Below are 15279 nucleotides of genomic sequence, written 5' to 3' on the forward strand. Positions count from 1 at the left end.
AGAAGCTTGGAGGAAGAATAACGTGTGTTGATCTACTGTGGAGTAGAAATGGTTTGCGTTTTTTCCCCAGTGGGGGAGGGACACTTTCTTTCCCCTTTAACGCAAGTGCTATTCAAACTTCAAGACTTTCTTTGACTGCAGAGACGACGTGCGCGCAGATCCCGTTCAATCTGTAAGAGGACACTCGCAGAGGCAGAGAGAAAGCAGAGTACGGTCGCAGTAATCGCATTCGGGCTATCTCTTCTAAAAATCAGGACAACAGCAGGAGAGAGACGGAAGAGAGGGAGATGTTGTCTCTCTACGATTACAGAGTAAAGAACGTGCAACACAAAATACCTGCATCCGTGCGTACGAAGCCCTCAGTGCCATGTCTCGTCTGATTGAAGCGAAGCACATGAACAACAAAGTCTGTGGCTGATTGCGTGCCGAAATGTGTCACTGTTTTGGAATCAATAGTCAAATTAATTACTTTCTGTCTGACTGCAGAAGTCAAACAGTGACACACACACACACACACACACGCACACACAGCCCCAGGTCAGATTGTTTGACCTGATGGGAGTCTTTATTTGTTGTATTTTTACGATCTACAGCTGAAATTTGATGAATGTAGCGCTGTGGCAAGCACTTATTTTCGTTATCGTTTGGTCAATAAAAAGTCAGAATAGTAAATAGTAGTAAATGCCCATCACATTTCCCAGAGTTCAGGCCGTTACGATGAAATGAAACAGAAGCAACCAGGAAATTCTCACATTACAGAACCTGCAACAAGAGAAGTTTTGGCAGTTTTGCTTCAAAAATGGCTTAAATAGATGATCAAAATCAATGAATTATTACATTTATTAGTTTGAACTTCTTGAAAGTGAATATCTGCTTGTTTTATTAGTCTTCCACAAGAGTAAATATACATATATATATAATAATTTTAGATTTTGGTCACCTTAGCCTCTGGGAAATTGTGATTTTTCATTTTATGGACAAAACAACTAGTCGTTTAAGTGAAAAAATAATATATAATTCTCTTTATTGTCAATTGATACAAACGATAATGAAATCAATCATCAGTTGGAGCTCTAATATGATTATTATTCAATGTCACCGAGTTTGTTTGAGTCTGTTTTACACGTATTTTAACACGATTTATGCGTTTCACCTGGCTAAAACATTTAATTTTTCATCAAATCGACGAAGAAATTAAACATTTTCTTCACGTAAGAACAGACGTGTGCGATACTGGTCTCAAACTCACTGAAGTTTTCCGTGGATCTTCGTCGGGAGAAGTGAGCCCGCCATAGTCCTCCTCCTGTGACGCCGTTGGGCATGCCTCAAAGTCTGTGTGCCCTAGATCGTGCAGGTACTGGAAAAGAGGGGAGTTCTGCAAAAGAAAAGAGAGAGAGAGACAGTCAGAGAGATTGAGTCGACGACGGAGGAGGAGGAGGAGGAGGAGGGAACGGAGTGGCAGGATCTGGATCTGATAAGCGAGCAAGTCCACTTTCCCCTCAGGATCCATCAGCTGAAGTTGAGGTTCCACCCTGACCTGTCCTCATCTCTCCTCTGCAGCCTCCACTTCTTCTTCTTCTGGGATGAATTCCTTCACATGGGAATCTGCAAATCAACAGACACTCCACAAGAGATAACAGGGGCTGCGTTTTGAGCCTTTTAATGCAAAATAAATCCCCTTTTCTCCTGCATGGAAACTGGACTGAACAGCACAATCCATCATATAAATAACCCTGTCTTTCCCCGAGAGGTACAAACACAGACGGTGCTATTTCCTCCCCCCTGGACAAAGATAAAGAAAGCTCACAACTTAAAATCAGCCGTGAAATAAGCAGAGAGGGTATAATTTGTGCAAAAAAAAAGATGCCTGACCCAGTTCTTCCTCCTCCACCAGCTGCTCGGAAAACATTACTTCTGCAGCCTCTTTTGCAGCTGCACAGGAGCAGTTTAATGTTATCCAACATGCATACCGCTGCATGCACACACGCAAGTCATATACACAATTAAAACCTACTCACATGCATTGTCACCCAGATGCAATAGCTACGTCCAGAACCGACGCATTGGATCTGCACATCCCCACCCTTAACTACCAGTGTAATAATGCAGAAACACAACCCGAACAACGCACACTAAACCCAGCTCAGCCCCTCTCATGACCAGCAAAGCTCCTTGGCGGACAGGCGGCCAAATATGTGGATTTGTTGGGCTTTATACGACGCTAGCGTTTTCGGGAGACTCGGACGGTATGACAAAGCATCGGTTAGGTGGTTTCGGTAGAGAAACAATGGCGGCAGCACAAACCTCAAATACCACATCTTCGTCGAACTCCTCAGTCATTGCTCTCCGCCATCTGCACGCAGCCCGTTTTGCATTGTGAAGTTGTAGGCGACGGTTTTTAGTCGGGAACGGCCGCTGAGAAGTTGGTAGTTAGCCGGGTTTTTTTTTTTTTTTTTTTTTTTTTTTTTGGCGTTAATGTCTAACATTTCCGTCATGCCACTTCGCCTCTCCGACCGGCTCGTGCCGAGTAGAGCGCCTCGCGTGGCACGAGAGGCGTTGACGCAGCCGTTTGGAACGCTCGGAGAGGAAATCGAGTGTAAAGTTGCGGAAAAAAAACCGCCAAAGCCACCGGAAACTGCTTCCAAATAAAACATACACCCTTAAATCTGTGTCTGTGAATTGGGAAAGTCCTTTAAAAAAAAAAAAAAAGGAAAGCAACTAACATTTTATGCCACTCTAAAATAAAACGTATCCATCTGTGTGCTCACGGCACTTGCTTTGCGGTTTAATTCCACAACTGGCCTGGCCGCGTGTTCTTGGACAGTAGAGTTTATATTTTTTAGTAGCGCCCCGAAACGGAAGTGGGTCGCTCATGTTGCGTGGCGCTTCACGCTGTTTGGGGGGGAAAAACGCACCGTGGTGGCTGAAAACTTCGGGAAAAATGGAAAAAGTAACGGCGTAAAGACTTTATCCGTTCACCCGCGGACAAGATAAGGAGCTAACAGCGATTTATCTGCACCTTTTCTCCCCGGAGGCTTGTTTAAACTGACAATGGTGTCGAAGGAGGACAAAACGCAGATTTTCTCGCAATTCCATTGAAAGTATATTTACTTCATGGAGAAAGGAGCAAGTCGGGAGTCATGAGCACAGGTTTGTTTCGTGGGGGATTCAACTTAACTTAGCTGGGGGAAAAAAAAACAAAAAACAAAACAAACAAGCGCCTATTGTTGTCAGCTAAAACTTTAAAAAGAAAACAAACACTATTATTCGCAGCAAACAGGGGAAACAATGCAATTTAAATGTTATAGCGGACAGTAGCATCCACTCTATTTTTACGCAGCCCCAGTTAGATAATTACAGTTTTTCTTAATAACAGCTTTCAGGGAGAGATGTATAAAAGAGGACAGGCTTTCAATTTGAGTGCTTTTCTAAATAAAACGCCATCATAACTCCCCTTTTTTTCCTTTGGTGTGATATTACAGCTACTGTTGCAGCTGGAGGGGGTTAAATCCTTTGTCTTAAAACATCTGTCCTGCTGTTGGATGCAACAAGTCGGCTGCAAACGTTATTAACCTCTCGTTTAAAGCACTCAGCATTGGATTATAAACTGTGACTTCGTGTTTGTTTTTTTTAATGATCTTTAATGATCTTTCCACGACATGAGCGGGTTTTAAGTCCAGATACCTGGCGTTGCCTTGTACAGCGAAAACAGGCCAGATTCCGTTTAAAAAACCGGCAAATTAATGTCGCTTCGCTTATTTAGCAGGCGTATACCTCTGAGGACATAGTTTATTGACTCTAATGGCACTGTTAGTGTGTGTTGGCAAATTCGGCTTGTAGATAAACAACCAAGCAACAACAGGATAAAAGTTTTAGATGTGATTCTCTCTGCTCATCGCCGCCATCGGTGGTGAGTTTTCATTTAAATCTGGGTGAACCAGTTCTTAAAGTTTGAACTTTTCTTGTTAAAAAGTGTGTGCCGAATTAAAAAGCGGCTCTCGGTGGTTAGTAAAAACACTACTATTACTATCCCACTATCTTAAGTGTTGTTGCAAGAAAGCCCTGTGACTTTAAAGTCGGTGATTTTTGAACGGGGTTCGGCGAGGCTCCGTCTGCAGAAGGCAGAGCAGCATGGATCAGAGGCAAAGCGGTTTTTTGGTCGTTGGCCTTTTCGGAAACATCCGCACGATGACTCCACTTCTCGTGGTGTCGGCCAGCCAAGACTTTCAGCCAGTAGAGCGGAAAATATGGCCTACAATCTCAATTCACAGCTGTTTTTTTTTTTTAATTTAAGCTTTATTTAATAAGATAAGGTATTCCTTTTAATGAGGAAATTCCAGTATTACAGCAGCAAAGTGGACAGAGAGAAAAACAAGTATAAAAACAGCAAGAGTATGAAAAAATAACATAATATAATATAATATAAACGCTGTACGAGAGAAAAAAGGTTAAAAAAAAGGCCCTGATTGCCTCACCAAGTTTAAATAGTATAGTATTGGTATCATTTATAGTAAATATAGTAAATATATGGCTGAGACGCAACATAAATAGTCTTTTAAACCATGCCTTTTGTCAATATAAGAACACAATTGAGGCAGAAAGTCTATAAGAGGATACAACATAAATAAAGGTATTATGTTGGTGTAGTTTTTACAATTTAATTCAGACGAGAAGTAAAGGCACGCCAAACACGCAGAGAACAGGCCGGAGGCTCACAAATTAAAATGTGAATTTGAATGAAATAATCCAGTTTTCACTTTGTAATTGCTGCCACAAGTGAGCCGTGAGCCCTTCAGTGCTTTATTTCTCTCGCATAATCAGCTGCTTTATGGTGAAAATAAGGTTTTATTTCACACATCACTCCCTCAGTTCCTCTCCTCTGACCCTAAGAGTGACCTCTCGACCTTCGCTTGCAGCTGTCTACGCTTGCTTGGTGGTGATTCACCGGTGAGGAAGTGTGAGTAAATGATTTTTGGACTTTTCAGTAAATCTCCTCCTCTTTCTTCACGTGCAGGTGTGAAGAAGCCTCCACTAGCTCCCAAACCTAAACTCCCTGTCACCACCAAACCCTCTCCCCCGCCCGTCGCCCCCAAACCCGGCCTCCTCCCCCAGTCTTCGGTCATCTCCCAACCTTCCCCTGCTACTCTCAAGAGGACAAAACCGGCTGTCGCCCCTAAACCGTGCATCCGCAGATCCACGGCCTCGTCTCCGCCGCCTTTGTCCCCCCCGCCACCCAAACCCACCGAACCCCTCCTCACCCTCTCCCAGGAGCAGGAGGAGGCTTTAGGCGACAGCCTCTCGCTTCTCAACTCCAAAAATGGGATTTTATCGGAGAGTAACGAGCGTGAATCGGACTACATCATTCCCACCTGCTCCTGTGTGCTCGAGGACTGTTCCCATCATCTGGAAAATGGAAATTTTCCTCAGGAGCGGTTGCAGAATGGGATTTCTACGGGAGGATTGGAGGAGGAGGGAGTAGCTGTACCGAAGAACGAAGGTGGAGGGATGAGTAGAAAGCCCAGGGATAAACCTCAAAGACAGAGACACCTGGATCGGGTGTCGGTTAACAAAGAGGCACGGAGGACCGAGGAGCGGAAGGGGGACGCTTCAGAGACGGTAAAACATCAGGAGAGTGCTGTTGCTGAGCCCAAGGTTTCAAAAGCGGATGTAGAGACCGGAAACCCAGATTTTACAGACTCAGCCTGTGATGTTGCAGGCAGCATCATTTTCTCCTCAAGCACCGTTCAGGTAGAGCGCAGCGAGCCTCCTACCCGGTTACACCCTGACCTGCAGGTCCCGGCTGCCCCCAGCAAGCCTCTCCCGGTCCCCCACCCGCGGAAACTTAAAAAGCCGGCCCTGGTGAGGCAGGACGGCGTGGAGGGCAGTGCCCAGGATCAGCTGACGGAGGAGCAAAAACGGGGGCTTGAGATGCGAGAGGAGGGCGAGGAGCTCAAACAGGACACGTGTGACGACCCGTTACCCCAAAAAGACTCAGGTTTGGAAGACGAGGACACCGACGCACCCGTCCCGCCTCCTCGACAGACCTCCCTCTCTCCTCGACTTCACAGAACAGTCCGCCACGTGCCCCCTTCTCTAAACAAAAACACCTCCCACTCCTTAGTCCTCCTCTCGCCACCTGAATCAATGAGCCACAAAAACGAGGGCGAGGGTCACCGGATGGAGGAGGATGAAGAGGACGGGTACGGCGACTTTGAGCGCTACCCGATCACTCACAGCCTCCCGAAGCAGATCAAACTGGGCTGTCACCCTCCGCTGGCCAACGCCAGGAAGGCGTTTTCGGCCGAGGACCGGCGGTCGCCGAGGGCGCCGCCCAGAAAACCTCAGAGGCACAGCCTGCCAGCACCCCCTCCTCCCTCCGCCTGCCCTCCCGCACCTCCACATGCCAACACCCCCATGAGGGAGCTGCCGGCGCCTCCTCAGGAGAAAACAGCCTGGCGCTTCACTCGACCCTGCGTGACCTTCTTCAGCCGGCAGATGCCCACCAGGAGCAGCGTGCCGCCAAAGAGCAGAGCGCCGGCTTTGGGGGGAAAGCAGAGGGCGCAGTCCTTCTCCGCAGCTGACCTGGCGACCCGGGCCGACTCCCAAAAGAGGAGCCTCTCTTTCCGGAAGCTGCTGGAGCTCAGGCTGTCCGTGAAGATGCTCCCGAAGCTGTTGGTGAAAGGAGGCCAGTCTCTGGACTGTACCAGCGTGGAGTCGAACCGGGGCGAGAAAAGCCTGGAGCGGCCCAAGAGCTGCATGGGGGAGGTGGATTTTTGCGGAGAAGGCGGAGAGGAATCAGCAGAGTATGAGAACGTTCCTCTGTATGAGGAAATCCCCGAGTACATGAACCTACCGTTTCACAGTGCGAGGCTGGGCTGGCCACATGACCCCGATGCGGCCGATTCAGACATCTATGAAGTGCAGGATCCCTATCACAGATACCCGGACCATGAGTATGAGGGGTACGGTATTTGCATGCTTAAACATCTTTTGTTAAGACTTTTTTTGTTGTTTTATGCCTTTATTAGGGACATTACAAGAGTTTAGGGAAAAGAGAGGTAGGTAGCAACAAAGGTCGAAAGCCGAATTCAAACCTGAACTGTGCCTTAACTTAACAATTTATCGATTAGTTGTTAAGTTTATGAAATGTCTTTCTGTCAAACCACAAAGTATTCCATTCACAGTGACATAAAACAGCGAATTTTCATATTTGTCCTGGCATTTTTCCTTCCTAAATGACTTTCCAATCGACTAACTAACACTTGTTTCAACACTTGTCTTTAACCGTCGTTGATCCAGCAGTAACAGGTGTCGAATATGAAGATTTATCATCTTTAATCAGACAGAAAAGACTGAAACCGTCTCTGTTCGGCAGCGATTATCAATGAAATATCCTACTGAAGTTCAAGAAAAGAGACATTTTATTCTACGAACAATGGCTGCTTGTGTTTGTGTTTGCGAGGGGAAAAGAGAAAGCAAGAAGAGAGTCGAACTCCCGCTGCTACCCTGTAATTTCAGACGACCCGTAGTTTCAGTGTGGGAACCGCTGTGTGCGACAGGTTGCACAGGTGACATGGTTTATATTTACAAGAGTGTGAAAGTCAGCCTTTGAGCCAGTGGCAGTGAATTTGAATAGAGCATTGATGTTGCTGCAGGTCGGCCTGTTTTCCTGTGGGTTATTTTCAGTGGCCAGGGCAGGAAATGTCTGAGAATCGCAGAAACGCCACACAGCTCTCTAGAACAGGGAAAATAAACCTCCAGCAACCACCGGCCTCCTCCTCTTCTGCCTGCCCGCCCTCGCACTGTGTTTAGCCTCTTCCTAACCTCATCACTTGTTTTTTTTCTCTCCTCCGTGTCTCTGTAAGAAGTGAGTTTCGTTCTCATCGGTAAATGATCAAACAAATCACAATTCCACGTCAGGCCTATCGGAGGGCAGCGGTTTTCAGAGGCCTATACATTCAAGGAAAGAATGGCGTAGCGAAAGATTGAACCCAGATAAAAATAGGGACACACTGTAAAGGACTTTGAACACACAATAAGGTATAAATGCATAAATTGTAACATCTTATTAAAGAAAATGAAGTGATTTATTGAGGGAAAATCAACAATCACATGAGTTGTGTTACCATGAAACCTCCTCCAGCAATAAACAGGTTTTTAACTTGCTCTTCCGTGACGTTAAAGATCCAGTTTTTGCTTGGCTCCAGCTGCAAACCAAAGTACGCATAAATGTATTCATTATTTATTTATCCAATCGGACTATAAATCACCTCTTTATAGTGAAGATAAAACACCAAAGCGACGTCCAAGCAACATGTAAGTCCAATATTCACTCTACCCAAAGCTCTGTTTCGCTCTCCACCGACTCCTGAGGCAAATATCAGACTCTTTAGCCGCTCAGTGCTCCACTGTGTTTACTAACTTTCTCTATCTGCTGTTTAGTGCTGGGCAGGTAGTTGTACAGTCGGTTTATCAGAGCATTTTCAGTTAAAACGGCGGCCTGCTCCTGCTGAAAACAACACCGATGAGAGCGGGGAGACTGAACCGAAACAATGAGCTGAAAGGCTCTAAAACTCCACAGAGAGGTTGATCTAAAAATACAGATTAGTGCAGCTTTGAGAGTCTAAAACGTGAATATCTTCGGCATTTTGCTCAGTAAATTACCTAAACAGTTGACTGATCACTTAAATGTCAGCAAATTAAAACTATTAAGATCTCGTGGGTCACCGTTGATGATAATAGACCCCAGACTGTTGTGACGAGGACCTGCTCCCAATGATAAACAGCGTGGTTCCTGTTTCCTCCGTCGGATCGCGGCACTACAAGCAATGAAGTCAAGACCACTTGAGGTGAGGATGAGGTACGCTACTGTGAAATCAGCCGGTAAAACAATTAAGATGTACCCTGCTTCTTAAGTCTGTCTGGTATGCAGGGTGGTTGGCAGGGTGGTTGTGTGTTAAGAAAGGAAAAAGAGCGAGGGAGTGAATCTGTAGTGTTTCCCAGGCATCTGAGCCTGTTAAGTTTATGTAAGTCGCCTCAGGCTGTAAACAAGTGGCGCTCTGTGCCTGACCCAGTGTGTTCGAATGCTCCACTATAGAGAAAAGCGTACGGGAGAAAGAAGTTGAGGAAGAATAAGTGTGTATTGCGATTGGGGGGGTAAAAGAAACTGTCGGGAGCCACTTAAGAAAAACAAGGAAGCGGAGAGAGTGGGCTATTGCTGATGGGAGTGAAAGGAAATGTGAGAATTTTCTGGAGTCCCACAGTTTTTCCTATCTAATATTTATTCTGAGCCATCACCCTTTTTCGCCAAGGTACAAGCTTTACAAGCTACACAGAGACTTTGTGCAGGAAAGAAGAGAGGAACGACAGGACAGGCCCCGAAGAGGAAAAATCAAAACACATTAATACCTCCTGTGCTGAAGTCTTAGTTCATCAGTCTTTTGAAATCAGACAGCTTAATTCCACAGAACAGATGACGGGAGACAGATCAAAACATTAGTGGCACACAAACACATGTTGCTGCTTGTACTAACCTGGCAGACAACACTTCTTGTGGGTAGAGCTGAGCCAACGCGTTGTCTTCCTGCCAGCAGCACGGCTGATAAAGACGCAGCACACAGAAAATACAGGTTTTAATCTCTTTTAGCACAATAGGCAACCAAAAAAAAAAAAGGTAAAGTGGACGTAGGCCTACAGAAATCATGATAATAAGTTAAAAATACCTCAGATGTTTACATATATTTAATCAAATTGATGCTTAATGCAGTGATCACCCTTCTTTTAAAGTTTCATCAGATAAAACTCTTCATACATTTAAAACAAAAACCTAATGACTACAACATATTGTGCCAATTCCATCATATAGACCTCAGTATGAAACCCTGTCTGTGATAATAATCAACTCAATTAATAATGCAATAGTAGTGATAATAATAAAAAAGTACTTTATTTTAAATTTGGGCTGCGATTAATGTGCTCATTGAGCATTTAGACAATTAAATGTAAAAAAAATAGAGGAAAAACTGTCTCTGTCCATTGATTCATTGCCTTTTTGTTTTCAACTTCTTTAAATAGAAATTAACTAGCACACATCAAATTAGGATTTTCTTTTATTAGGGTTGTTTTTGATGCTTTCATCTATTTGTTTTTTTACCTTTTTTTTATATTGAAGCACTCAATCTGTGTTTTACTGGACTAAAGTCCTTTATTGAGCAGTCAGTTCCACTCGATCAATATTTTCCATTGTACAGGAACTCTGAATGAGCCTTGTGCTGACTCATATAAGTAAAGATTAAGCGCGTTGTTCAATTTATCAAGTCTTGCACAAAACCTACATGTGACTGTATTTAATCTGTGTTTATCCAGGGAGGGTTTCTCTGAACACGTACTCCTCTCCAGCCCTGCCCGGCTTCTAATTCACACTTCACATTCACACATTTTAACATTCCCTCTTAAACAAACCCAAATCCTGCTTCATGTATCATTAAATCCTTCCCTGACTGTCGCTCTGTGTCCGTTTGTTGCGTTTGAATGTGTGGCGTCTGTGTTTTGGGTTAGCAGTGGCTGGCTGAGGCAGGACATCCACTCTGAGGAAGAGGAGATCCACAGTTCAGACGAAGAGGACAACAGCTCCACCTCCAGCAAGGAGAACCTGGACGAGGCAGACCGACAGGTAATCACCTCGCTATAAACAGTAAAGGGTAATTCATAATACAGCAATGACTGTAAAGTTATAAACTAATTAGGTTTGTGTAAAATTGAAACTGAAACGTTTGCTAATACCCGATGACAGGATCCAGTATCCACAGTTTCCACTAGTGGAGTTTATTTATCATTCATCATACATCTGGTTAAACATCCTTGTTCTTTTATTCTTTCTACAGCAGCTTGCACCTAAAATGTTTTAGGAAATTCAACAAAGCTTCAACTTTCAAAACTGGACAGTCATTTAAACAAAAATAGCCTATTATGGCTCAAATATATGAAAAACACACTTTTGCCCTTATATAAGTGAATTATATCAGGAAAAAAAGCAATTTTAGAGCCCAGATGACGTCTTTACATTGGTTTTCTCTGAACAACAGTTCAAATGATACTTAAAAAGCAGAAAATACTCACATTTAAGAAACTGGTGCTAGTTAATATTTGGTGTTTTTTGGTTGGAAAGTGACTCCAGCGATTAATTAATTATCAGATTTCAGCTGCAGATTGATTTTCTTTAAGTTAATTGGTTAATCAGAAAGTCATTTCTGCTCTAAATCATATCATCATATATCCGCCAGAATATATTTCATATTTGTTTGTTTTGATTTAAATAAGTTAAATTATTAAGCAGATCAAAGTGTCACCCCCAATCAGCGTTTCTTCTAGCCTCTTTTAGATCTGTTTTAAGTCATTTAGTTTTCACTCATGTTGTCTCTGTTCAGACGTCACACATCCAGTTTTTTTACATACTTATTTTACCCGATGGGAGAGCAGTCTTCAGATTTCAGCGTCCAATTTTCCAAAGTGTAATCTAATTAATGCAAAATGATCCTTTTAAAGAAAAGTATCACTTCCTAGTCTGCCTGGCAATGCAAAATTGTGGTTTTTATTTAAAATGTACGCTCTTATTCACACTTTAGGCATGTGGAAAATAATACACAAACATTACTTGGTCGTAAGGAAGAGGGGGCAGATTTTACAGAACAATGACTCCGAGCTCTTTTCAGACATGATGCCAACATGTAAAACTGTCAAGAGCGCTTACAGATTACAGATTACAATGGACATCTCATATCGCTGCCGGTGACTAAACTGTCACTGCAGCCACTGGAGATTGTGAGTGTGTGTGTGTGTTGAAAGGGGGGGGATGGTGAGCAAACACAGAAGGGTTACAGGTTCAGGAATAGCTCTCTCAATGACTGAAAGATATATTTTTTTTTTCTTTCTTCGTCCTGTGTGACCCTCTCCATGATACTGTCAGCGCCTGCGTCCGACGCCACTCAAAGCTCCGGGGAATCATAGATACAGGCTCCAATGGGACCAGTAGGACATTTCAGTCAAACAGGGGGGCCAAGGCCGCTGTCCAAATTAAGTCATTGAGAGACCGCCCCATTATCATTCAACAACACACACCATCAGAAAGACACAGGGAGAGGAGAGGGAGAAGGGAGAAGGGAAAGGTCGGTGCTCTACTTTCAGGACTGATTGAGCTGTTGTTTGGAGGGCTGTAAACTCAGTCCTCATGGTTTTACCGAGCGAAACAGGATCCAGTGATCATCATGGTGATCTGCAGTGAGCCTGTGAGCGAGCAGTGCCGTGTTTTTTTTGGTGAAGTCGGTCGCTGTTTGCGTTTCTGTAGCGTTGCTTAACTGTTTGTGCTTCTTTTCTTTCCAGCAAGAGGATGAGATGAAGAGGAAGAAGGTGGTGCACATCGCCCAGGAGATTATGAGCTCAGAGAAAGTGTGAGTTTTTATATCACCCCTTTAATAGAATCTGTGCTCAAAAGGCCCAAATGTGCCGTGTTTTATGCTTTTAACTGATGTCTTTCTGCTGTTTTTTATCAGGTTTGTGGATGTCCTGAAGCTTCTCCACATAGTAAGTGTCTTATTTGTTCAAGGGTTACATTAAAGGAACATTTTCGTGACTTGTTTTAGCCGTCGAGGGAAGAAGAGTGCCTAGCATAATAAATCGTGCTGTATGTTTTGTTACCCGCACCAACGCTGTGATTGTTTTGAATGGTGATCAAAGCTTTTTTTTCCCTGGGATGGACATGAATTAATGAGGTCTTGGCTGGTGTTGTCTTTGCTCAAGTGCCCGTTCAGAGTTGAATAATGCAGTTATTGCACTGCTGAGGCTTTTAAAGTTGCTGCGTTGGAGGGTTTTTGTTTTCCTGGGGCTGGCAGTGGGCAGGTAAACGCATGGCCGCAAGTAGGGAGGCAGCGCTTTGATCAGTCCCATGACGAGAAAGGCTGTCAGGCGAGAGTGTGTGCGCGTGTGCGTGCATGCGTGCGAGGCAAAGAAAGCTTGAGTTCAATAGAGAGTTTATTAGTTTGTCTTCTGTTAAAATATAGTTGGGAAAAACAAACTTTGTGGCATTTAAATTCACCAGACAAACTACAAACTTTGATCATTTTATATTAAATAAGTGGCACCATAACACTTCATGTATTATTCATATCTAAAGTCAGTTTTTTTTAGCTATTTTAGTATTTAAAATATTACTTGATTAATCCTGTGGCATACATTTATTTTGGGTTTTTTCCCCAAGTATAATCTAACAAAGAGCAACTTCTCTTCAAAATATTTTCTCTTTATTAACCTGTTGGATGAATATGAGAAAATGAAAGGACAAGGCCAGAAAATATAAAAATGGTCAGACATTCCTAAAACATATATTTTTTTAAAAGTTTAGACTTTTCACTGCACAGAATATTTTGTAGATTTTATTTTATTGCATGTCCATGTAAGTTCTGGGCTATGTGTATGAAAATCTCAATCACACAAATTTGACATATTTACCTTGATAATAACAAATAATGTATTAAAAGGATTTTACATGTAAATTCTGGCAACCACTGGTCTGCACTATATGCTCTTCTAAAAGCTTTTATTCCATAGAAATGTGCTAAACTGCTGCTTTATCATCCATCATGTTGCATCTGTTTTGAATGAAGAAAAGACTAACAGGAACCATGTGACTGGGTGACGTCTGGTTGTTGACATGAGCAAAAATCAGGCCGGCCTTGTGACTTCAAATGTCAAAAGTATTTGTAAATTTCGGGTGTATTGCCCCGCTCTGTGTCCATGTGCTGCGGCTGAAGATGATTTGAGTGAAGAGATCCAAAACCATGGCAATGTTTTGGTGTGTTACACAAAGTGGCCTCCTGTGTGTCCTTTTGTTTCAGTCTGTCTGTTAACATTTGACAGCTCTGCCTTTGTTTATATATATATATATGTGCCAAGGACAGACTCCGTAGTCGGTCTGTCCCGAGGGGGAATCCCAGGTGAGAGTTCAGACGACCCACACCGAGGGTAGAGGGGTCCACCTGTCTGGCGGCTTCAGTAAAACGACCACAGGATTAGTAGAAATGGTCGTCCTGTGGCTGACGGGGGGAGGGCGAGGCTCGGAGCTCTGTCCAAGAAAAGAGGTCAGATCGCATTCTTCTCTCTCCGCGGACGGCCTGGCCGTGCAGCAGCTGCTTCCTCGGGCCACAGCGACGACCTCCAGACACACACACATGCCGTAGATAATCCTGTGTGTGGGTTGTGTGTGTGTGTGTGTGTGTGCAGGTGGGTGCGTGGGTTGGTGACTATGTGTGCATACTTGTGGCGAGTCATCCAGCCGATGTGTTTACATTTTTCGCCCGCTCTGAAGTTTATTTGTAACCAAAGTTTCTGTGTGTATTAAGGTGATGCTTTGTCAGTTTACCTGAATTACTTCGGAAACTCGGCCAGTTTTTCTTTTTCCTTGTTAACTGAGGCTCATGTACAAGAAAAATATATTACAAGTGCATAAGTGGTAGTTTTATGAGCTGTGATACTAGTGTATGATAATTGGTATTTACATTTCTCAACTTGTGTAGCTAAACCCACAAATCTTTTTGTACATTTCTAGTTCCCTTGTTCTTTGTGAAGCTTTTTGTGTTATTCGATGTAAGTTGTATCTGTCTGCTCTGGTCAAACGTTGCTGTGAGCATCTTGTGTTTTTGTTTTGTTGCTATTGTTGAAAAGTTCAACATGATAAAGATAATCTGCAAAAATGCAGAGGCTTTTGATTAGACTTGTTTATGTTTATAATAGATGTTAATTATCTGCTAGTAACGCATCACACACACATTTTAGAATAGCAGAGATGCTAAAAATCATAAATCATTAAATTTGTTTATTGCTAAAGAGAAACAAGGCACAGTATCAACAATTATATTGTCAAGTTAAACTGGTGTGTCTGTGTGTGTGTCTGTGTGTGTGTCTGTGCGTGTTGTGTTGTTGTCTGTCTCAAGAGCTGACAAGAGAGGTATTGAACTCTTTTTAATTCATTTGGAGTTAACCAGGACATTGGGATCCTGCGTGGCTTCCCCTGCTTCCTTCCAGGTGGATGTGTGTGTTGGCATGCTGGACAACGTCAAGAGTGCTGACTCTGCTTGTGTGTGTGTTGTAAAGTACGTACAGAGCTGTAGGGGGAAGGGTGGAGAAAGGGGCAGTTTATGAGGTGATAACCACGTGTTCCTGCTCGGCTGCAAATACAGTATGTTGTCATGTGTTACCCCACCCTATACAGCTGTGTGTGTGTGTGTG

General features: G+C 43.6%; 2 protein-coding genes across 5 annotated transcripts in view; one reads left to right on the forward strand and one right to left on the reverse strand.

The window, feature by feature from the left end:
* Positions 1–2460, reverse strand: part of vezt (vezatin, adherens junctions transmembrane protein) — a 13070-nt gene extending 10610 nt beyond the window's left edge. For 2 of the 3 annotated variants that reach the window (XM_035675483.1, XM_035675475.1), the window contains exons 1-2: positions 2305–2460; positions 1250–1375 (exon numbers count right to left, since the gene is read on the reverse strand). In XM_035675483.1, the coding sequence (XP_035531376.1) occupies positions 1250–1375; positions 2305–2340 (162 nt within the window). In that variant the 5' untranslated portion in view covers positions 2341–2460. Of the gene's footprint in view, positions 1–1249; positions 1376–2018; positions 2207–2304 lie in introns of those variants that run through there. The other variant, XM_035675491.1, reaches the window with a different exon arrangement.
* Positions 2461–2881: 421 nt separating this feature from the next.
* The window catches only part of fgd6 (FYVE, RhoGEF and PH domain containing 6), a 20586-nt gene continuing 8188 nt past the window's right edge, over positions 2882–15279 (forward strand). The window contains exons 1-5 of one of the 2 annotated variants that reach the window (XM_035675419.1): positions 2882–3150; positions 5015–6962; positions 10558–10672; positions 12379–12446; positions 12549–12579. In XM_035675419.1, the coding sequence (XP_035531312.1) occupies positions 3141–3150; positions 5015–6962; positions 10558–10672; positions 12379–12446; positions 12549–12579 (2172 nt within the window). In that variant the 5' untranslated portion in view covers positions 2882–3140. The remainder of the gene's footprint in view (positions 3151–5014; positions 6963–10557; positions 10673–12378; positions 12447–12548; positions 12580–15279) is intronic. The other variant, XM_035675427.1, reaches the window with a different exon arrangement.

Source organism: Morone saxatilis, unplaced genomic scaffold (genome assembly GCF_004916995.1).
Source record: "Morone saxatilis isolate NCDOM2014 unplaced genomic scaffold, NCSU_SB_2.0 Contig10, whole genome shotgun sequence".
Lineage (NCBI taxonomy): Eukaryota > Metazoa > Chordata > Actinopteri > Moronidae > Morone > Morone saxatilis.